The 23,055-nt window shown below is 42.4% G+C and overlaps 1 protein-coding gene across 1 annotated transcript in view; it reads right to left on the reverse strand.

Annotated features, from left to right (window-relative positions):
• The window catches only part of SMPDL3B (sphingomyelin phosphodiesterase acid like 3B), a 62,335-nt gene that overhangs the window by 18,700 nt on the left and 20,580 nt on the right, over positions 1-23,055 (reverse strand). Inside the window, exons 3-6 of the mRNA XM_075850546.1 lie at positions 11,144-11,241; positions 6,190-6,333; positions 5,941-6,113; positions 3,992-4,172 (exon numbers count right to left, since the gene is read on the reverse strand). Coding sequence (XP_075706661.1) covers positions 3,992-4,172; positions 5,941-6,113; positions 6,190-6,333; positions 11,144-11,241 — 596 coding nt within the window. The remainder of the gene's footprint in view (positions 1-3,991; positions 4,173-5,940; positions 6,114-6,189; positions 6,334-11,143; positions 11,242-23,055) is intronic.

Genomic DNA, 23,055 nt, shown 5'->3' on the forward strand with positions numbered 1-23,055 from the left:
GCATAGCCACAGGATATCCCAAAAATGTTCGATAGATGCGGGTGACACACTTATCTCTAGAACAGGGCCCCCTGCACCCCGTTTTACCTTGCTCGCTGAGCTACGCTGTTTCCATAACTCCCATAGAAGTGAATGGGAGTTATGGAAACAGCGTAGCACGGCGAACTACACTGTTTCTGTAGAGCCCAAGGTCCAGAAACAGTATAGCTCGCCATGCTATGCTGTTACCCTCACTCCCATTCACTTCTATGGGAGCTACGGAAACAGCGTAGCTCAGCGAGCAAGGTAGAACGGGTTTCAGGGGGCCCCATTCTAGAGATAGGTCAAATCTTAGAGGTGGGATACTCGTTTTTCAGACAATTATGGAATATCCTGTGGATATGCCATAAGTATCCAAGATGGGAAAACCCTTTTCACACAACAAAAGCTATTGAAAAACATCAGTGTAAATAAAAAGGCCCAATTAATGTCAAATCACATTTCTGATAATAAAAGTGAAAAACTGACAGGCAAGTTAAAGTGTATGTTCACAAATGCCAGAAGTCTAGCAAGCAAAATGGGGGAGCTGGAGGCCTTGATAGTGGAAGAAACTATAGATATAGTTGGTGTTGCTGAAACATGGCTGGACTCTTCACATGACTGGGCTGTAAATCTACAGGGTTTTACACTTTTTCGGAAAGACAGGACAAATAGGAAAGGTGGTGGTGTATGTCTGTATGTGAGAAGTGATATGAAGGCGAGTGTGAAAGAGACAATAGTGGGTGAAGACTGTGAGGAGGTTGAAACCTTGTGTGTGGAACTAGAAAGGGAGGTAAACACTGAAAAAATTAGTAATGTGTAATCTATAGACCCCCCAATATAACTGAGGAGATGGAAGTTCAGCTATATAAACAGATGGAGCGGGCTGCACAGGCGGGTACTGTAGTGATAATGGGAGATTTTAATTTCCGGGATATTAATTGGTGTCATGGTTCAGCTTCAACTGCAAAGGGGAGACATTTCCTCAACCTGTTGCAGGAAAATTTTATGGGCCAGTTTGTGCAAGACCCGACTAGAGGTGAAGCTCTGTTGGATCTGGTCATTTCTAATAATGCAGATCTTGTTGGGAATGTTAATGTTCGTGAAAACCTCGGTAACAGTGATCATAATATAGTTACATTTTACCTATACTGTAAAAAACAAACGCAGGCTGGGAGGGCAAAAACATTTAATTTTAAGAAAGCCAATTTCCCCAGGATGAGGGCTGCAATTCAGGATATGGACTGGGAGGAACTAATGTCAAATAATGGAACAAATGATAAATGGGAGATTTTCAAATCTACTTTGAGTTATTATAGTGCAAAATTTATTCCTATAGGTAACAAGTATAAACGACTCAAATTAAACCCCACATGGCTTACACCTTCTGTGAAAGGGGCAATACACGACAAAAAAAGGGCATTTAAAAAATACAAATCTGAGGGTACAGCTGCAGCCTTTGTAAAATATAAAGAGCTTAATAAAATCTGTAAAAATGTAATAAAATTAGCAAAAATACAAAATGAAAGGCAGGTGGCCAAGGATAGTAAAACAAATCCCAAAAAATGGACACACGGGATAGGGATGTAATATTGCCACTTTACAAAGCATTAGTGAGGCCTCATCTAGAATATGTATGATTGAAGGAACAGGGGGAGTAGGAAAAGTAGTGTGTTTCATAGATATAAAAAATAAAAAATACTTTATTATTAAATTGTTATTAAAAACAATGTTGGATGTAATTTACGTTGCGCCAAAGTCCCCTAGATTGGCTCATCTAGAATATGCAGTTCAGTTCTGGGCTCCAGTTCATAGAAAGGATGCCCTGGAGTTGGAAAAAATACAAAGAAGAGCAACGAAACTAATTAGGGGCTTGGAGAATTTAAGTTATGAGGAAAGATTGAAAGAATTAAACCTATTTAGCCTTGAGAAAAGACGACTAAGGGGGGACATGATTAACTTATATAAATATATTAATGGCACATACAAAAAATATGGTGAAATCCTGTTCCTTGTAAAACCCCCTCAAAAAACAAGGGGGCACTCCCTCCGTCTGGAGAAAAAAAGGTTCAAGCTGCAGAGGCGACAAAGCTTCTTTACTGTGAGAACTGTGAATCCATGGAATAGCCTACCGCAGGAGCTGGTCACAGCAGGGACAGTAGATGGCTTTAAAAAAGGGTTAGATAATTTCCTAGAACAAAAAAATATTAGCTCCTATGTGTAGAAATTTTTCCTTCCCTTTTCCCTTCCCTTGGTTGAACTTGATGGACATGTGTCTTTTTTCAGCCGTACTAACTATGAAAAGCCAAGTTAAAGTTTCTTGCCACAGTGTACAGTATTTAACGCGTTAAAGAGGCTCTGTCACCAGATTTTGCAACCCCTATCTGCTATTGCAGCAGATCGGCGCTGCAATGTAGATTACAGTAACGTTTTTATTTTTAAAAAACGAGCATTTTTGGCCAAGTTATGACCATTTTTGTATTTATGCAAATGAGGCTTGCAAAAGTCCAAGTGGGCGTGTTTAAAGTAAAAGTCCAACTGGGCGTGTATTATGTGCGTAGCAGAGAAAGGAGAAATAGGATCCAGCGCTAGGTAGCGTTAAAATGGAATATCTGTTCCAAGTTTAATGGAATAAGTTAAAAGGAAGTCCAGTTGTGTGTAGTCCTGGGTGTGTAGAAAGTAGAGGTGTAGTATCCTCGGGGCCTATGCGTTTCGGACGACTGCCGCGTCCTTAAACTTGGCACAGCCAAGCCACAGCCAAGTTTAAGGACGCGGCAGTCGTCCGAAACGCGTAGGCCCCGAGGATACTACACCTCTACTTTCTACACACCCAGGACTACACACAACTGGACTTCCTTTTAACTTATTCCATTAAACTTGGAACAGATATTCAATTTTAACGCTACCTAGCGCTGGATCCTATTTCTCCTTTCTCTGCTTGCCTTGCCGTGTGCCGACACGAGGATCCGGGCGCTACCCACGACACACCGGAGTGTGCCAGGTGAGCTGGAGGTTCTCTCCCCATTTTCTATTATGTGCGTACATCGGGGCGTTTTTACTACTTTTACTAGCTGGGCGTTCTGACGAGAAGTATCATCCACTTCTCTTCAGAACGCCCAGCTTCTGGCAGTGCAGATCTGTGACGTCACTCACTTCCTGCCCCAGGTCCTGCATCGTGTCGGCACCAGAGGCTACAGTTGATTCTGCAGCAGCATCAGCGTTTACAGGTAAGTAGCTACATCGACTTACCTGCAAACGCCGATGCTGCTGCAGAAACAAATGTAGCCTCTGGTGCCGATGTGTCCTCGCTCGTCCGACACGATGCAGGACCTGTGAGTGACGTCACAGCGTGATCTCTCGAGAACACGCTGTGTGTCTGCACTGCCAGAAGCTGGGCGTTCTGAAGAGAAGTGGATGATACTTCTCGTCAGAACGCCCAGCTAGTAAAAGTAGTAAACACGCCCCGACGTACGCACATAATACACGCCCACTTGGACTTTTACTTTAAACACGCCCACTTGGACTTTTGCAAGCCTCATTTGCATAAATACAAAAATGGTCACAACTTGGCCAAAAATGCTCGTTTTTTTAAAAATAAAAACGTTACTGTAATCTACATTGCAGCGCCTATCTGCTGCAATAGCAGATAGGGGTTGCAAAATCTGGTGACAGAGCCTCTTTAAGTGTCAAGTTAAAGATTGCTGCATCTGTTAAAGACATACTGTAGCTAAAATGCTACCAAACATCACACAAAATTTTATTCCTACCCACTCCAGCCCCCCAAAATCATACAGTACATGTTATTTATCAAAATTATTACCCTTAACACCCAAAAAATATGGTGAAAACAAATGCAAAGTGTGAAATCTGCCACATCTGGCAGATCTCCTCTCCTAGCGATAAAAAAATGTATGTACCATCAATAAAGCTTTATAATGTATTATTATATTCCGCTAAAAAATATCATAGCTACCTGAGTTACTGTAGAACATTCTGAAAGAGTCAGTGTGGTGATGTCCAAAAAACTGTCCCTGTATCACTTTGTGGTGTTTCTGAATGATCTCTATATAACGTTTGTTGAAGTTCTCCCTGAACCAAGGCTTCCCACGTTTCTTTTCAAAATATCCTGGAGGCACATGTCCCACAATGTAAACCTGCAAAATTTGTATTGGTTATATTAAATATGTATGTCCTATAATCTACATGCACAATAAAGCTATTGATATTAGGAAACCACTTAGGCTGGGTTCTCACGCTGCAGTTTTAGTGCATTTTTCGCCGGAAAAAAAAAAAAGAGCACCATAACCGTGGTGTGAGTCTTGCCTTAGGTGCCAATACACATTAGATGACATAATCCCAGAATTTAAGCGTACAAAAAAAGCTATATTGTTGAGCTTTTGTTATCAGGCAACCACTACATAGTTAAGTTGCCCATACCCACAAATTTCAGCGGGACCCAGGCGGCAAATGCCAGGAAAAAGAAGGATTGGACATGTTGGATTTTAACATTCCTGATCAATTGTTCTTGTAGGAGAGAAGCTTCTGCTGGAGGTGTCTAGCAGCGGCTTATTCCCCTCTCGCATTGAAAACACGTGCATGCTTGGCCAAGCAGATCGTGCATGTATTTTGGGAGTCAGAAGGAATAGCTGTCAACGAAACAATTCATTTGGCTGACAGCCATCAAAAGTGTATGGCCACCTATAGGCTATGTTCACACAGCAAAATTGCTGCAGATTTTCGGTCCAGATTTGCGTGCGGAAAATCTTCAGCGAATTACAGTAGCAGCAAAGTGGGTTCAATTTTAATGGGGTTATCTGTAACTTTTCAAAATGGGCAGCAGGGCAGGGGATGGCCAACCGCTGGCCTCAGTGGTCACTTGCCTTTCATGGAAGCATCATCGCTGAGCCGAGCGATTGGCTACAGCGGTACCTGACTGATGAATGGCATGTGACCGCTGCAGAAGCTTCTGGGACTGAAGCAGTGGAGAACGGGACCCCAGTGCTGGGGCTGGGTATATTTTAGGGGGGAGTATCTGCCAGTTTATTATATTATGCCATTCCCTGCCCTGCTGCTGATTTGGAGTAATCCCAGATAACCCCTTTGACAAATTGCATATACTTACTGCTAAAAATTTCTATGCGGAAATTGACCTACAGTGCAGATTTTTAAATCCGCATCATATCAATCTGTGCTGCGGAATAGTTGTGCATTTGTTGCATTTCCACCACCCCTGGCGCTCTCGTAGCAACGTGTTGCTTCCCGGCTTTGAAGCCAATCACATACTGCAGCGTCACATTGGACAAAACGTCACCCCAGGAGGCCGACTGGAATTTCCTATAGAATCTGGGTCAGACTTGCTGCAGAGTTTTCCGCAGCATATTCAGCCTGTGTGAACTTCCCCTTAGGGTGGATTTACATAAGGCAGATTTTGTTGCAGAAATTTCTGAGTCTTCTCTACTCATCTGAATGGAACTTGGAGAGATCCATGTGCTTACCACCAAAACAACGCCATTCAGATGAATGGAACTTATTTTCAGTGGCGGAAATTTCTGCAACAAAACAAAATAAAAATCGATGGGGGTACGAGTTCCGGGAACCCTCACCGATCAGCTGACTGAAGGGGCCGCGGCGATGAGCACCTCTTCATAGTTTGACAAGCACAGCGCCGTACTCATTTGTAGCGGCTTTGCCTGGGATTGAGGCGGGACTGAGCTGCATTCCCAAGATAGGCCAAAAGGATAGGCCATTAAAATAAATGTATCAGAAAACCCCTTTAAGACGTTATTGAGCCTTTGCCTTACTTGAATAGTGGGGCAGCAGCATTACAGCACATATTTTGAGCATTTCTTGTCAAGCTTAGGGCATGTCTACACACGTGATTTTCTGCAGCATGACTTTTGACTACAGTTTGTATAACTTTACCTTTTCTCCCGTTTGAGAAGCATTTGATAATAGGTTTTCTAACCATACAAACTGGCCACCTGGATCCTCCATATTGGCTGTGATACCATTGGAATCATAGTATAAATTTGTATTTAGAATAACAATACGTCCCATATTTCTTATGTTCCCGGCTTGTTCACTGTAAAATCCTCCTAAAAATAGAGAGAAAATCCCAGTTATTTTTGATTTATGCATTCATTATTTTAATAAACAAGTCAAATATTTTACCTTTTTGAAAAGTAGTTATGGATTCCGGCTTGAGCCATGGGCTCCAAAGTTCTGACACTCGATAATAAATAGAATTATTTTGTGTTGGTAGTTGGTTTTTAGGGTGAAAATCATGATTTCCTAAGGCAGGATAAACTTTTGTTGCTGATTGGGAAAAAAAAACATTAAAAAAAATTTGAATAATGACATTAACAATTCTACAATTTGTATTAGTAATCTGATAATTGTATGTAATATATTGTTGTCCTATCTGTGGCAATAAATATGTCAATAAAAATGGCTTGGCTGCTGGTTGCACAAAAATAGGAATAAAACCCCTTAAAGGCCTTATGTTTTTAATCACATTACACATACATTTCATGAAAAAAAAAAAAAAAATGTTTAAATTGACATTAAACATTTTTTTTTTTTTTTTTTCTGTGTGTTAGGCCTTATTTACACGAATGTGTGCATTTTGCGCGTGCAAAAAACGCTGCGTTTTTTGTACGTTGCAGTTCCGTGTGTCATCAGTGTTTGGTGCGTGGCCGCGTGATTTCAGCGCATATGGCATCCTTATGACACGCGGTTTGGAAGTTTAGAAAATGAAATGAAGGAGGTGTTTTTATTTTTCCCTTCATTTCTTGAACAACTATTGCGCGTATCACGTGCAGCACACGGAAGTGCGTCCGTGTGATGTCCGTGATTTTCACGTACCCATTGACTTCAATGGGTGCGTGATGCGCAAAAAATGCTAAAGTATAGGACATGCTGTGAGTTTCATGCTGCGGACACACGCTGCGTGAAAAACACGTACTGTCTGAATGTCCCCATTGCCTTACATAGGTCCGTGCGACGTGCGTGATTTTCACGCGCGTATCACGGACGTGAACTACGCTCGTGTAAATAAGGCCTTAGAGGCACACAAAAGCCGCTGTCAGTCCAGCAGGCTGATGGACTTGGCTTACAGCAGCGCTATGCAGCTTCGGTGTTTAGTGCTTACATAGAAGCTGCATCGCAAAAAGTAAAGGAAATTCGTTTTTTTAATACTAATTCTTATTAAAGTTTTTAAAAATATAAAAATACACAATGATATAATACAAGAGGAGTAACATAATCCTCTATCAAATGAAAATAACTGTATTAATAACTGTATGGTTAGTAAGAACTTTTAGTGTATACCAATAAAGAAACATTTTATATTATAAATATACACAACTAATTACACAGTTGGTTAGAGAACCCCACATGTATCGCCGTGTTAATGGCTTCATCAGGGGTGAGTTCCTCCTACCATGTGTCTCTTTAAATCTAAGTGACATATTCAAAGAAATAGCAAAAACAATTCACAAATAAATAGAAAATTATCTGACAGTTACCTGCTCCAGGATTCCATGTAGATTAAAAAGCCCAATGACAAAGGTTGTTAGGGGAAGTCACCAGTTCATACCGGTTTTTTTCGTGACATTAGTGTATGCAAAATGAACTGTCTATTTACAACAAATACCTATTTTATCTTCATCAACTTGTTCTTAAAGAGGCTCTGTCACCAGATTTTGCAACCCCTATCTCCTATTGCAGCAGATCGGCGCTGCAATGTAGATTACAGTAACGTTTTTATTTTTAAAAAACTAGCATTTTTGGTCAAGTTATGACCATTTTTATATTTATGTAAATGAGGCTTTCTAAAGTACAACTGGGGGTGTTTAAAGTAAAAGTACAACTGGGCGTGTATTGTGTGCGTACATCGGGGCGTTTTTACTTCTTTTACTAGCTGGGCGTTGTGTATAGAAGTATCATCCACTTCTCTTCACAACGCCCAGCTTCTGGCAGTGCAGACACACAGCGTGTTCTCGAGAGATCACGCTGTGACGTCACTCACTTCCTGCCTCAGGTCCTGCATCGTGTCGGACGAGCGAGGACACATCGGCACCAGAGGCTACAGTTGATTCTGCAGCAGCATCAGCGTTTGCAGGTAAGTAGCTACATCGACTTACCTGCAAACGCTGATGCTGCTGCAGAATCAAATGTAGCCTCTGGTGCCGACACGATGTAGGACCTGGGGCAGGAAGTGAGTGACGTCACAGCGTGATCTCTCGAGAACACGGCTGTGTCTGCACTGCCAGAAGCTGGGCGTTCTGAAGAGAAGTGGATGATACTTCTCGTCAGAACGCCCAGCTAGTAAAAGAAGTAAAAACGCCCCGATGTAACGAACACAATACACGCCCAGTTGTACTTTTACTTTAAACATGCCCAGTTGTACTTTAGAAAGCCTCATTTACATAAATATAAAAATGGTCATAACTTGGCCAAAAATGCTCGTTTAAAAAAAAACAAAAAAACAACGTTACTCTTATCTCCATTGCAGCGCCGATCTGCTGCAATAGCAGATAGGGGTTGCAAAATCTGGTGACAGAGCCTCTTTAAATTAGCCTCTTTTAATATATATACACACTTTTCATATATATATATATATATAATATTTATTTTTTTCTTCATCGCTCTATCGTATGCACTTTATAGTATTTATTTAGACGGGAAATACCGCAGGATGGTAACTGGTGGTGAAGAGGATATATTTATGTGTTCAGACTCATGCACCTTACTACACAGATTCTGCTCGTTGCTTTTTAAGCTACATAGAATCCTGGGGAGAATCAGAACGCCTTTTTCAATGTAGCAGGTAACTGTCAGATAATATGTTATTTATTTGATCCATGTTTTTTATATTTTATGAATTTGTCACAATTTAAACACACGGTAAGAAGAAACTCATCCCTGATGAAGCCATCAGCACTGCAATACGCGTTTTTATAACTCACATGGAGCTATAAGACATCTAACATGGGTTTTCTGAGATCTTTCTATTTATTTACAAACTTGCTTTTTTTTTTGCATTCCTCGCTTAGAGTGCTACGGTTGTATAAATTCATGCAATTGTCTTATAGTTGGTTACTTGCCTATCTCCATGTGTGGTATGTTTTCTAACCAAACAAGGGTTAGGACTCTGGGTCTGGCATGTTTGTTTTCTTTTAAGTGTTTTTATATACATTTTAAGTACATTGTCTGTTTTTTCTTTACATTATATTGAGTTGTAATAAAGATTTTGATACATTTAAAGAGGTGCAGAGTTGTATACATGTTTGTTTTGTGGATGTAGAAACCATAGCAGTCTATGCAGGGCCGGCCTCAGGTGTTGGGTGGTGCCCTGTGCGGGACTCTCTATTGCTGCCCTCCACAAATGAAAAACGAAACCACACACACACACACACACACACACACACACACACACAGAGTACAGATAATGTAGTAGATGTTACCTGCAGTCCTATATAAAACCACGGATCACACTCTGATAAATATACCCAAACAGACACACACACACACACACACACACACACACACACACACACACACACACACACAAATATACACATACAGAGATACATATATATATATCCACACATACAGACACATATATAGACACACAGGCACATATTTATACATACACACATACTGGAACATATACATATACACATACACACACAGAGACATATGTACACAGCATATATACCCACATAGACACTTGCCATCTCTCCTTGCTGACAGAATCACAGGTTTCTTGCAGGGCGGAGCTTCCTCCTTTGCTCTTGCTGCTTCTGCATCCTCCATGTGTTTAACAAGAAGCAGAGGATATAGAGATAAAGCGGACTGCCCATTGGCATCCCCTAACATGCGGGGAAGCTACAGCACCCTGTGCACTAGCACAGATCGCACACCCCTAAGGCCGGCCATACAACACGGCTCCATAATACACAGCCATGTGCATCTTAAAGGGAACCTATCAGTATGGTTTGAGCCACTAAACCACCGGCATGTATTTATGCAGCTGGGGTTTAGTGTTCCAAACCTGGCCACGCCAAAAACGCACATTTCAGGAATAGTTAGTAATACCAACTTACCAAGATGTGACCGGGAACGGCATCGGGCACATGCGCATTGCATACATGAAGCCGAGGACAGTACACTGTGCATGTGTACTGTCTTCGGCTTCATGTGCGCAATGCGCACATGCACGATGCCACCGGACTCCTTACCAGGACCGATCTCGGTAAGTTGGAATTTACTTTACTAACCATTCCCAAAATGTCAGTTTTTGAGGTGGGAAGGTTTGGAACACTAAACCCCATCTGCATAATGGCTTGCTGGCGGTTTAGTAGCTTTAAACCTACTGACAGATTACCTTTAAACTCATGTTGCCTGTTTTCCTGAAAAGGGTCTTTTACCTAGAACATTATTTTTATTTAGTCTTTAGTATGTGGAATAATATTAATTTCTCCTTTAAACACACTATGACCCCCCCCCCCCCCTTAAGCAGTGTTCTCTCTACAGCTAATATACCCATCAGCGAATCCCACCGGTTATAATAGGATCTACGAACAATCTAATGTGCATAGAGAAAGCATGACTGTTTCCCAGATAGTATTGGACGTGCAAATTTATTCTTACCCGAGAGTACACTATTCAGCAGATAGCTGTTGGCTGACTGAAAGATCAAAATCTGTCAAACTAGACTACTAATTATCATGACTAATATTACCAGATTGCCATTTTAGGGTATTTTCACACATGGCAGATTGGCGGCACAAATTTCTGCAATTGTTTCGTATATTTGAATGCGGTTTGTAAAAATCCACGCACAAGCTGCAAGAACAATCTCCTTTAAATATATGGAACGGATTTTAAGTCACAGAAATTTCTGACAAAAATCTGCTGCATTTGAGCATACTCTTAGTGGGCTCCCTACACCACCTTAGACCATTTAAATAAAATGAAGGGAGATGTTCAGAGTTTTCAATTTGCTTCCTGAAAGCTGCAAATTTTTTTGCATATGGCATTTCTCTATTGCTAAACAAATCGGAACCAACTCATCAAAAGCTGATTGTTATAGGACAATTAATTATTCCTGGGAGCTTACTTGGAAACACCTGCGAGATTAAGGTGGTCAGCCATTCCACAATATCCAACACAGCCTTCTCACTTAGTTTTTCATTAGGTACATGTGGTGTGTCATCCCTGAAATAAAAATATCGGACAAAACAAATGTGAAATGACATTTATGAATGATGTCTGTGACTTGCTGCTGTCCCTTTTTCATAATCACTACCCCTAGAGCCACATTCACAGGAGGACGATCTCAACAGGATTGTTCACACATGGCAGATTTGTTAAAGACATTTTTGGGACTGAAAATCCATTCCATACATGTGAATTGGGCTTTTTCTGCAACATGGATTTCTGCTAAGTACTGTTGGGATGAATTATATAGTAGAAGATTTCTGCAACAAATCTTCCACATGTGCACATCTCCCAACCGTTCCGGATTCAGCGGGACAGTCCCGGATTCCGGGCGGTGTCCCACGCGACTGGTTGTATGTCCCAGTTGAAACTGTATCTGTGTCCCCAGGAAGCAGATACAGTTGAATCCAATGCGGTAGCAGTGAGCAGTCAGCTCATGGCTTCAGCAATCACTGTGTGTAAAGTTGTGGGTGGCTTGGCACAGACAGGCACCATGTAGTGATGTCATCGCGCCTGTCTTTGCCAAGCCACTCATAGCACAGAACAGAGGAGCAAAGGGATCTCCTCCACTCTTTGTGGGAATGAGGCTGGGTAAGTATTTTTGTTTTTTATTAGGCACTATGGGGCATTATACTGTATGGGGGCACCTGCTGAAGGGGCATTATACTGAATAGGGGCATATTTGCGGTTATTATACTGTATGGGGCATCTGTGTGGAGGCAGCTATTTGGCATTTTGTTGTGTGGGAGACACTATGAGGTATTATACTGTGGGGGTGGGCAGTTAAAACGGGAAGCCCACACACTTGGCTGCAATTGTGACACAGCCGAACGGCGGTTGCTGAGCACAGGGGAGAGTGAGAAAGCAGAGAGGCAAAGTGGTCCCGCTGAAGATGGGAAAACCGCTTATGCGCGGTATCTCTGTACTGGGAGAGCCTGCTTTTTGCATAGAAGTAAAGGAGCACATGCATACTTAACCGCTGAGCGAAGAACTACTGGAGGACGTGTCCAGTAACAACCAACAGTAAACATGGAGTTAGGATGGCATATTTATGGAGGTCAGAAGGTATGTTCACACACGGCAGATTAGCAGTGGGCTTTCCATCCGGATTCCGGATTCTGCAGCGTATTATAGTAGCAACAGTGGATGAGATTTTAACAACCTCATCCACACATAGCGAAAAAAAATCCGCCCTTAAAATGTTTTCATTTTTTACTGTGGCATTGATGCATTTTTGTTGTGGATTTCCCCCATTGAATTCAATGGGAAAGTGAAAATACACAACAAATTGAAAATATTTCGATTTTCGCTGCATAAAAACTGTGAATCAGCAGCAAACATTGCAAGAAGAAAAACAAACATATTTCCAGTTTAAAATAAAATAAAATTTCATATTTACCTTCCTGGCATTGCCATAGTGACAGCACCTTGTCCCCTCAATGGCTGGGCCTGATCCATACTCAGCGGGTGTTGGCTGTATGTTACAGTCCGCACGTTACTGCAACGTCCGGGATGGGAGATAACTCTGATTCCGGACGTTTAACCACTTAGAAAGAAGCCATTAGGAAGAGGGGTGCGGCTCTCCCCGTCAGCCCATCTGCAATGTGATTGCAGGGTGCCAATGGTTGTCATGGCAGCCTGGGGGCCTAATGAAGGCCCCCAGGCCTACCATCTTTGCGCTCTATAAAAAAAATACAATTTAAAAATGCCAGAAACAAATTCTTTTAGGCACTTAAACTAAAAAAAAAATTGAATAAAAAAATTGCATGTACTCCGAAATGGTACCAATAAAAATTACAGCTTATCCCGCAATAATATTGCCCTCAAACAGATCAATTGATAAAAATATAAAAATTATAGTTCTCAGAATAGGGCGACACCAATTTTTTAAAAATTAATTAGTTCTCTTTGTAAAAGTAGTAAAAAACAAATAGAAAAAAACTTTACAAATTTGGTACCGCCGTAATCGTATTGACCAGCAGAATTAATTTTACATGCCGTTTTTAACCACAAAACCCAATAATCAATGGAGGAATCACTGTTTTTTCTCCCATTCCACCCCACAAAATTTTTTCCCCAGTTTCCCAGTACATTATATTGTAGAATAAATGATGCCGTAAAAAACAAGCGCTCATACGGCTATATTAAAAAATAAATAATAAAAATAGAAACAAGAATGAAAAACCGAAAAATGACAAAGGGGTAAATCATTGCAGAATGAAAAGTTTGGCAGCATAATACTTTGTATTTCAATTCCTCCCCATTTTTAAAATTTCTGCTTGCTTTTGATGAATAAAAAAGTTTTAGCATACATTACATCTATTATATATGCTGAAAACCCCATATGGATCTAATACTTTTTACGGATGAAAATTTGCTACATTTGTGTCCAGTCTAAGCAGTTCTAAATAATTTGCTACAATGCATCAGTTTCCGATTTTTATGCATTTTTGCTGCATGTCTCGCTAAGATTGTTTTTTTTAGTCAAATAGTTTTTATTAACATTTCATAAATTTGAAGATATTACAGAGTACAAAGAATGAACTCTCCATCCCACACCAAACCGCTCCCCTTGTCTTAGCACTTGCCAATAAATTTAGTTACAGAAACATATACCACACACAGGTATACAGCAAAATGTGACATACCTCACAAAATAAAGCATACAAAAAAGAACAAATTGTACAAAAGACAATCATCTCATAACAGGGACATGTCATAGATTAGAGATCTAGCAGAAATGTTGATACAGCTGCAGAGCAGCTGTATCGTGCGCTCAGACCTGAATCCGTCAGTTATTGCTTTGTCCATGAAAGTCCGAACTATTACAGTATAGCATTATTTAACACGGTGAACAGTATAAAAAATAAAAATGTAAAGCACCAAAATCACTGTTTTTTGGTCAACTTAGTGGTGCAAAACAATTTAATAAAAAGTGATCATTGTATGAGCCAAAAAATGGTACCAATAAAAACTACAGCTCGTCCTGCAAAAAAAATAAGCCCTCACACTGCTCAATCCACGAAACAAAAAAAAAGTTATGGCTCTCAGAATGTGGTGAAACAAATTTTTTTTTTTAACAAATAGTTTTTTTTTAAGGAAAAGTATATATATACTATATAACTATAGAAATTTGGTATCACCGTAACCGCGTTGAGCCGCAGAATAAAGTTAAGTTGTCGTTTTTTACCGCACGGTGAAAGCCGTAAAAACGAAACCCAAAAAACAATGGAGGAATCGCAGTTTTTTTTCCAATTTCAGCCTACAAAGAATTATTTTTCAGTTTCCCAGTACATTATATGGTACTTTTTAATGGTGCCAATGCAAACTACAACTCCACCCGCAAAAAATAAGCCCTTAAACCACTCTATTGATGGAAAAATAGAAAAAAATGGTTTTGGCTCTTGGAATGCGGGAAGTGAAAAACAAAAATGAAAAAGCAAACAATGGCTCAGTCCCGAAGGGGTTAAGGGTCTCATTGTTTAGGAGACAGGAAAAACCACAATTCCCAAGTATTTAATTTTGTGACACACGCTGTATTGTTCTAGCATGTATTACTGGGGCATTAGGGATATGATCAATAGTCAATAAAGAAAAGGATAGTATATCCCCTAAAAGAGACAGTCAAAACGGTCTCTAAGAGACATAACAGCTTTCAAAGATTTCCCTGTGTCTCACAGCAATAAGAGCATATCCTTGGTATATATAATGCAACCTGCTCCACGCTACCAAAATAATATCCTACCACTGTATTTATGGAATTGTCCTGCAGCAATTGGCTCTGTAAGGCTTCGTTCACATCTGCGTTGGGGTCCCGTTCTGACGTTCTGTCGGAGCTTTCCGTCAGAACGGGACCCTGAAGAGACACAAACTGACACAAACTGAAACCAGAGGTTTCAGTTTCTATCACCATTGATTTCAATGGTGATGGATTCGGTGCCTGTGTTTTCCGATTGTCTCTGTTGTGCGCCAGATCCATTGTTTTGCCGGAAGCAATAGCGTCGACTACGCTATTGCTTCTGGCAAAATGACGGGTCCGGTGCACAACAGAGACAAACGGAAACCACGGGCACCGAATCCGTCACCATTGAAAGCAATGGTGATAGAAACTGAAACCTCTGGTTTCAGTTTGTGTCAGTTTGTGTCTCTTCAGGGTCCCGTTCTAACGGAAAGCTCCGACAGAACGTCAGAACGGGACCCCAACGCAGATGTGAACGAAGCCTTAGATATGGAACAACCACTCCCCAGTGAAAGTGATACTGTTGCTTTAAAAAAATGATTTAATGCATGCTTAACTTTTTTTCTTCTAGGTCCAGATATTGGAGAACTATAGTAAGTTATATTGTCCTTATTTCTTCATTCATTATAAGGGTATGTTCACACGCTTAACAAAAAACATCTGAAAATACGGAGCTGTTTTCAAGGGAAAACAGCTCCTGATTTTCAGACGTTTTTTGAGCAACTCGCGTTTTTCGTGGCGTTTTTGCAGCGTTTTTTACGGCCGTTTTTGCAGCTGTTTTCAATAGAGTCTATGAAAAACGGCTCCAAAAACGTTCCAAGTGTCCTGCACTTCTTTTGACGAGCCGTCATTTTAAGCGCCGTATTTTGATAGCGACAGGTAAAATTAAGGCTCGTGGGAACAGAACACCGTAAAACCCATTGAAAGCAATGGGCAGATGTTTGTAGGTGTATTAGGGGCGTTTTTTTCAGCCATAATTCGAGGCGTAAAACGCCCGAATTACGTCTGAAAACACTGCGTGCGAACATACCCTAAATGCTATGATATTGCTTTGTTTCAATGGCTATGCTGCCACCTGGTGGTCAGGCTGCATTATTTCATGATGCGGTACTGTGTAATTATGTGTAAAGGAAGAGGCCTAAGGGTATGTTCACACGGCAAAAAAAAAACGGCTGTAAAATACAGAGCTGTTTTCAAGGGAAAACTGCCACTGAATTTCAGAAGTTTTTTATGCATCAAGCGTTTTTATGGCCGTTTTTGGAGCTGTTTTTCTATTGAGGCAATGAAAAACGGCTCAAGAAGTGCCATGCAATTCTTTTTTACGGGGCTTTTTTTTTTACAAACACCGCATTTTTACAAACACCGCGTAAAAAAACACCCCATGGGAACGAAACGCCATTTTTCCTATTGATATCAGTGGGCAGATGTTTGGAGGCGTTGAGCCTCCGTATTTTCAGAAGTTTTTCATGGCAGTTAGGGCATGACCACACGTGGCGGATTTCCTCCGCAACTGTCCGCATCAATGCCGCACAGAATCTGCGTTGCAGATTCTGCTGCGGATCTGCACAAAATGTGCAGTAAATTGATGCGGACTAGCTGCTGCGGACTGCGGGAAAAGTGCTTCCCTTCTCCCTATCAGTGCAGGATAGAGAGAAGGGACAGCACTTTCCCTAGTGAAAGTAAACGAAGTTCATACTTACCGCCCGTTGTCTTGGTGACGCGTCCCTCTTTCGGCATCCAGCCCGACCTCCCTGGATGACGCGCCAGTCCATGTGACCGCTGCAGCCTGTGCTTGGCCTGTGATTGGCTGCAGCCGTCACTTAGACTGAAACGTCATCCTGGGAGGCCGGACTGGAGACAGAAGCAGGGAGTTCTCGGTAAGTTTGAACTTATATTTTTTACAGGTTGCTGTATATTGTGATCGGTAGTCACTGTCCAGGGTGCAGAAACAGTTACTGCCGATCGCTTAACTCTTTCAGCACCCTGGACAGTGACTATTTACAGACGTCTCCTAGCAACGCTCCCGTCATTACGGGAGCCCCATTGACTTCCTCAGTCTGGCTGTAGACCTAGAAATACATAGGTCCAGCCAGAATGAAGAAATGTTATGGCAAAAAAACAAGACGCATCCGCAGCACACATAACATGTGCATGACAGCTGCGGACTTCATTGCGGAATTTAGAATCTCCATTGAAGTCAATGGAGAAATTCCGCCATGAGTCCGCCACTGCTCCGCAACAGACAGAGCATGCTGCGGACACCAAATTCCGCTCCGCAGCCTATGCTCCGCAGCGGAATTTTACGCCTCGTCTAAACGAACACTGCTAAATTAAAGTGTAAGTCAATGGACAAACGGCTCCGCTGCGGATTAACGCTGCGGAGTGTCCGCAGCGGAATTTAAGTGAAATTCCGCCACGTGTGAACCCAGCCTTACAGCCCAAAAAACGTCTGGAAATAAGCCGTGTGAACATACCCTAACAGATGCCTGTCCGTTTTATACGGACAGGTAATAATACACTGCAAATCGGAAGTATTGCTGTGTTATAAAAGCGATCAGATGATCGCATAGTAAAGACCCCTAGTGGGACTAAAAAAAAAAGTTTAATAAAGTTTATAATAAATAAATAAAAATCCCAAGTAAAATAATTATAATAATAATATGGAAAACCCACTTTTCCCCTTACAAAATGCTTTATTTAAAAAAAAAAAAAAAAAATAAAAGACATTACACATATTTGGTAGCACCGCGTCCGTAATGACCCCCAACTATAAAACTATTACGTTATTTAACCCACAATGTGAACGCCGTAAAAGAATTGTTGTTTTCTGTTCATCCTGCCTTCAAAAAACATTGATAAAAAGTGATCAAAAAGTCGCATGTACTGCTACCAATAAAAACTACAGTCACCCCTAGAAGAAAAAGACCTCATACAGCTGCATTGGCGAAAAAATAGAAAAGTTAGGGCTTTTAAAATACGGCTACACAAAAACAAATAATTTTGAACAAAAAGGGTTTTTACTGTGTAAAAGTAGTAAAACAAAAGAAAACTATATACATTTGGTACAGTCGCAATCGTAACGACCCACTGAATATTATGTTTATACCATACAGTAAACGGCGTAAATTTAGGATGCAAAAAAAATTTATGGTGAAATTCCTGTTTTTTTTTACTATTCCCCCCACAAAAAAGGTAATAAAATTAAAATCAATAAATTATATGTACCCCAAAATGGTGCTAATAAAAAAAATACAACTTGTCCCATAAAAAACAAGTCCTCATACAGCTACAGTATGTCGATGCAAAAATTTAAAAAAGTTATAGCTCTTTGAATGCGACGATGGAAAAACTTCAAAAATAGCTTGGTCATTAAAGACCAGAGAGAAAGGGCCTGGATTCAAAGTGGATGCACACCTGCATCACGGAGGAGTTGAAGCTCTGTCTAAAAGCCAAAGTGATTGAGCCAGCATTGTTTGATATTGCCATTTTGTATTTGTGAAACATGCTAAAAGATTGCCTCTCGGGCCTGGCTTGGGCATGGTGGCGTGAGGCAGCATTTTCTAGGAGCTCCGGACATATCCCGTTGATCAAGACGTTACACCATCTCTTACCTGCCCGTGGAGACATGCCAAGGGGCAAATCCAAGTCCGGAACACCCAGAGCCTCTCGTGACCCATCTCTGGCCCGTTTCCTCCAAAGACGGCCGGTCGCCTGCAGCAGTAATTGCGTCTCCCTCTGCTCCGGCCACGTGCGTCCTGAATGAGCTGTCGCAGGATATACTGGCGGTTTTTCAGCCTGTATCGCCCTCGTCTAGTGTGTCCTCCTTGGGGCAGTCAGCCACGACTACGCAGGTGGATCGCACTCTCACCGGGCTTTGGGAGATGGTGAGAGCTCTGTTAACGCGGGCCAACATGGACGCGCATATGACGCGCCTAGAGGAGAAGCAGGCCAAAGCACTGCAGGAGGTCTCCCTGACTGTCCACTCATTGGATGAACGAGTCACCCGCCTAGAAAGCCATAACCGGTCTCTGGTTACAGACCTAACAGAGCTCACCACAACTGTGAGTACACAGGCCATTTGGACGATATTGAGAATAGAGGGCGGCCTAATAACCTTAAGTTGTGGGGTGTCCCTGAATCAGTGCCTCCAGAGGACTTGCACGAGGTGGTGTCCGCCATCTTTAATAAAATGTTGAACTGTGCACCTGAGGCACCCCTTGAATTGGACAGGGTGCACCGCTCGGCGGGTCCTAAACTCACAGATCTAGAACGCCCTAGAGATGTGATATGTAGAGTACACTTCTACAAGCAAAAGGAGGACATTTTGAGTAATGCTTGGGAACGCAGCTCAGTTCTCCACAATGGAGCTGACGTCTTTTGACGGTTTACTCTAGGCTGGCTTTCTCCCTCGACATTAGGTTCTGATAGACTACGAGATTTCTGGACTTGCGGGAGTTGGGGGCCATGTTCTCTATATTCTAGCATATAGGCTAAACTGTATGTTTTTCTCCACTTGGGTGTTATAACGGACGCTGTTTACAGGTTATTACTGATGTGTTGTCTAATATGACACATGCATTCTGTAGTCCGTGTGCTCCGGACTTCTTATGTTGCTGTGCCTTTCTACGACTCCACTTACAGACCTGTGGCTTTGCTCTTCCTGTTTTTGGGTTGCGCAAATCGCAGTTGTCCTTGGAGCCTTTGGGCTCTTCTTTTTCTCTCTCTTCTCCTAACTTCCTTGCACCTTTCGACTTTTGTCCCCTTCCTTGATCCTCTCTTCCCTCCCCGTTTTCCATTCACTGTCCTCAGGGTCATAATCCTTGCTTCATCATGACTAATTTCACTATTGTCTCACTAAATGTACAGGGTCTGAATGTACCGGAAAAGAGATCTTCTTTACTGCATCTCCTCTGGAAAAAAAAGGGCTCAGATAGCCTTCCTACAGGAGACGCATTTTCGTTTGGACCGACTTCCGTCCCTCCGAAACTCAAGATTCCCAGATGTATATCACAGTTCCTCCCCGCACTCTAAAACCAAAGGCGTATCCATCCTTGTGGCGAACTATATACCTTGGAAAGGTTTGGGGTGTCGCACAGATGACGCGGGAAGATATTTATTTGTTAAAGGTAAGATCGCAGACTGCATAATGACATTTGCTAACTTATACCTTCCTAACTCGGGTCAACTGCCACTATTGGAAGAGGCCCTTAATGTACTGGTGGAATTTGCGGAGGGGACGTTGGTGCTGGGAGGTGACTTTAATATGCCCTTGGACCCCAGGCTAGATACCACATCCTGCCAGCCCACCTTCTCTAGACCTTTTACTTGTCGATTGCGGCGTTTGCTCCATGGCCATCAACTAATCGATCCTTGGCGTATACTTCACCCCAATGATAGGGACTATACCTTTTTCTCTCACCCGCACAATATGTACTCACACATAGACTACTTTCTGCTTCGACATTCCCAGCTTACATTTCTATCCTTGGCCTCTATAGATTGTATATAGTTTTCGGATCATGCAATGATAACTTTAACTTTGGCCCTTCCCTCCTTACACTCTACTCCGTGGCAGTGGCGTCTGAATGACTCCTTGTTGCAAGATCCAGTGGTCTTGGAGGAATTAGCGTCTGAACCTTGCTTTTACTTTGACACCAACGTTACGGCAGGCTCTAATCCTCTTTCAGTTTGGGAAGCCCATAAATGCGTCATGAGAGATGTTCTCATACGGATTGGCTCCAGACTCAAAAAGGAACGTGCTGCAGTCTTTACAGAGCTAGTGGGGAAAATATACGCCTTGGAACTCTCACATAAAAGGTTATTAGACCCGGGTTCGGGAGCGGAACTGATATGGTTGCGGGATAAATGACGTACTCTGACACTTTCAGCTGCCAAAGCCTCCCTCGCTCAATGCCGTAGACACTACTATGAATTTAGCAACAAGCCGAGTCGCACGTTAGCATGGGCATTACGCCTGCAGAGAGTGCGCACACACGTTACCACACCGGATGGCACGAAGGTACACTCCCCGGGACAAATTGTAGAAACGTTTAGTTCCTACTATTTAAAGTTGTACAACCTGCATGATAATGCGGGCATTCCCCCCCCCCCCCCGTTCCAGACGCGACGACATCAGGTCATACATTTAGTCCTCAGGATTAGGCCAGATTCTGCAGGAGGCGGTAACGACATTAGATGCCCCGATTTCAGAAGATGAATTTCTTGAGGCCCTCAAAACTTCCCCTACGGATAAGGCTCAGCAGATACATTAACAGCCCATATAACTGTGATCCCTAAGGAGGATAAGGACCCTTTCCTCTGTAGTAGTTACCGTACCATCTCCCTTCTTAATTTAGATTTAAAACTTTTCTCAAAGATATTAGCTACATGACTCACGCCATTCCGATCTAAAATAATTAATGGGGACCAGACGGGCTTTCTTCCTTCGAGAGAGACCAGGGATAATACCATCCGGGCCGTCAAACTCATTGAACATATTACCGCCTCCTCTGTACCGGCTTTTTTGCTCTCTACTGATGCCGAAAAAGCATTCGACCGGATTGACTGGTCATTTCTCAAGGAGACTCTATATTATATAGGTCTGGGCCAGGGTATGCTCAGTTGGATTTTGAGTTTGTACTCCTCCCCTTCGGTCAACGGCCATAATTCCTCCTCCTTCCCCATTTCTAACGGAACCCGCCACGGCTGCCCGCTATCTCCTCTGATTTTCACGTTGTGTTTAGAACCCTTCCTATGTCATGTCCGCGATAACCCGGATGTTGCGGGTGTACAGGTTCTGGATACGACCCACAATGTGGCGGCATATGCGGATGACTTACTATTTTTCCTCTCAAGTCCCCGCATCTCAGTGCCTAACCTGATGGCTGAATTTCAGTCGTTTGCATCGCTGTCCAATTTTAAAATAAACTTTCAAAAGTCAGAAGCTCTCAATGTCTCCCTCCCATCCCAATTGGTGGCAGCCTTGGCGGATTCCTTCCCTGTCAAGTGGGCTGCTAGCTCTATTAAATACCTTGGCATACGTCTCGCGAATCGGCCCTCCCACCTCTATGCATGCAACTATCCCCATATATTGCGAACACTTAAGGGAGATCTTGAGAGATGGTCTAGAGGGACATTCACTTGGTTTGGTCGTTGTGCCATATTCAAGATGAATGGGCTGCCCTGTCTGTTGTACTTCTTTCAGACTCTCCCTATCAACATACCACGTCTTTTCTTTACCTTCCTCTCTTCTTTAATGCTCATGTTTATCTGGTCGAACAAGCCACCGCGCATTGTTCGCATGTCTCTGACACGCCCGAGGTTTGATGGAGGTTTGGGCATGCCTGATATTCGCCACTACTACCAGATGGCACATTTAGCGCGCATCGTGGATTGGTGTCTGCATGGCAATTCCAAACCATGGGTCAAGTTGGAACAATCCTTTTTATCTTTTCGTATTGCTGCGGCCCCATGGTTGTTAGATCAGATCCCGCCATCTGCGAGATCTCATTCCCTTATCGGTCCTACTCTTCGAGTTGCGACACTTGTATTCAAGCATTTCCTGATCTCACCTTCCCCGTCACCATTGTACCCCATGTTGGACAATCCCTCCTTTCAGCCGGTTTGCGAGCCTGGTCCTTTCTCTCACAAACGCCTCGCTAGCGAGACTCAGGCCCGTCATTACATCGTTATCGACAGCTAGTCATCTCAACTAACTGATAGTGCGGACCTGGGACACCTCCCGTTCTGGCAGGCTTCCCAATTACGTCACTTTCTTTTATCTTTCTCCCCCGCAATCGAATTTTCCCGTTCGTTAACAGCCTTTGGAACTATATGCACAACGTCGGGTCATCATCGCCACACCCTTTCTGTTACGTATAGTTTGTTAAATTTCCCAATGGCAAACTCGCATCCACCTTATTTGGCTAAATAGGCGACTGATCTTGACATAACTATTACAGCGGATGTACGTACTCGGTTGTATACCATGACTCATCAATCTTCTATATCGAGTAGAATTCAGGAAGCAGTATTTAAGATCCTGACGAGATGGTACACGGTCCCCCCCAGAC

This window comes from Rhinoderma darwinii, chromosome 2 (genome assembly GCF_050947455.1).
Source record: "Rhinoderma darwinii isolate aRhiDar2 chromosome 2, aRhiDar2.hap1, whole genome shotgun sequence".
NCBI classification, from domain to species: Eukaryota; Metazoa; Chordata; class Amphibia; order Anura; family Rhinodermatidae; genus Rhinoderma; species Rhinoderma darwinii.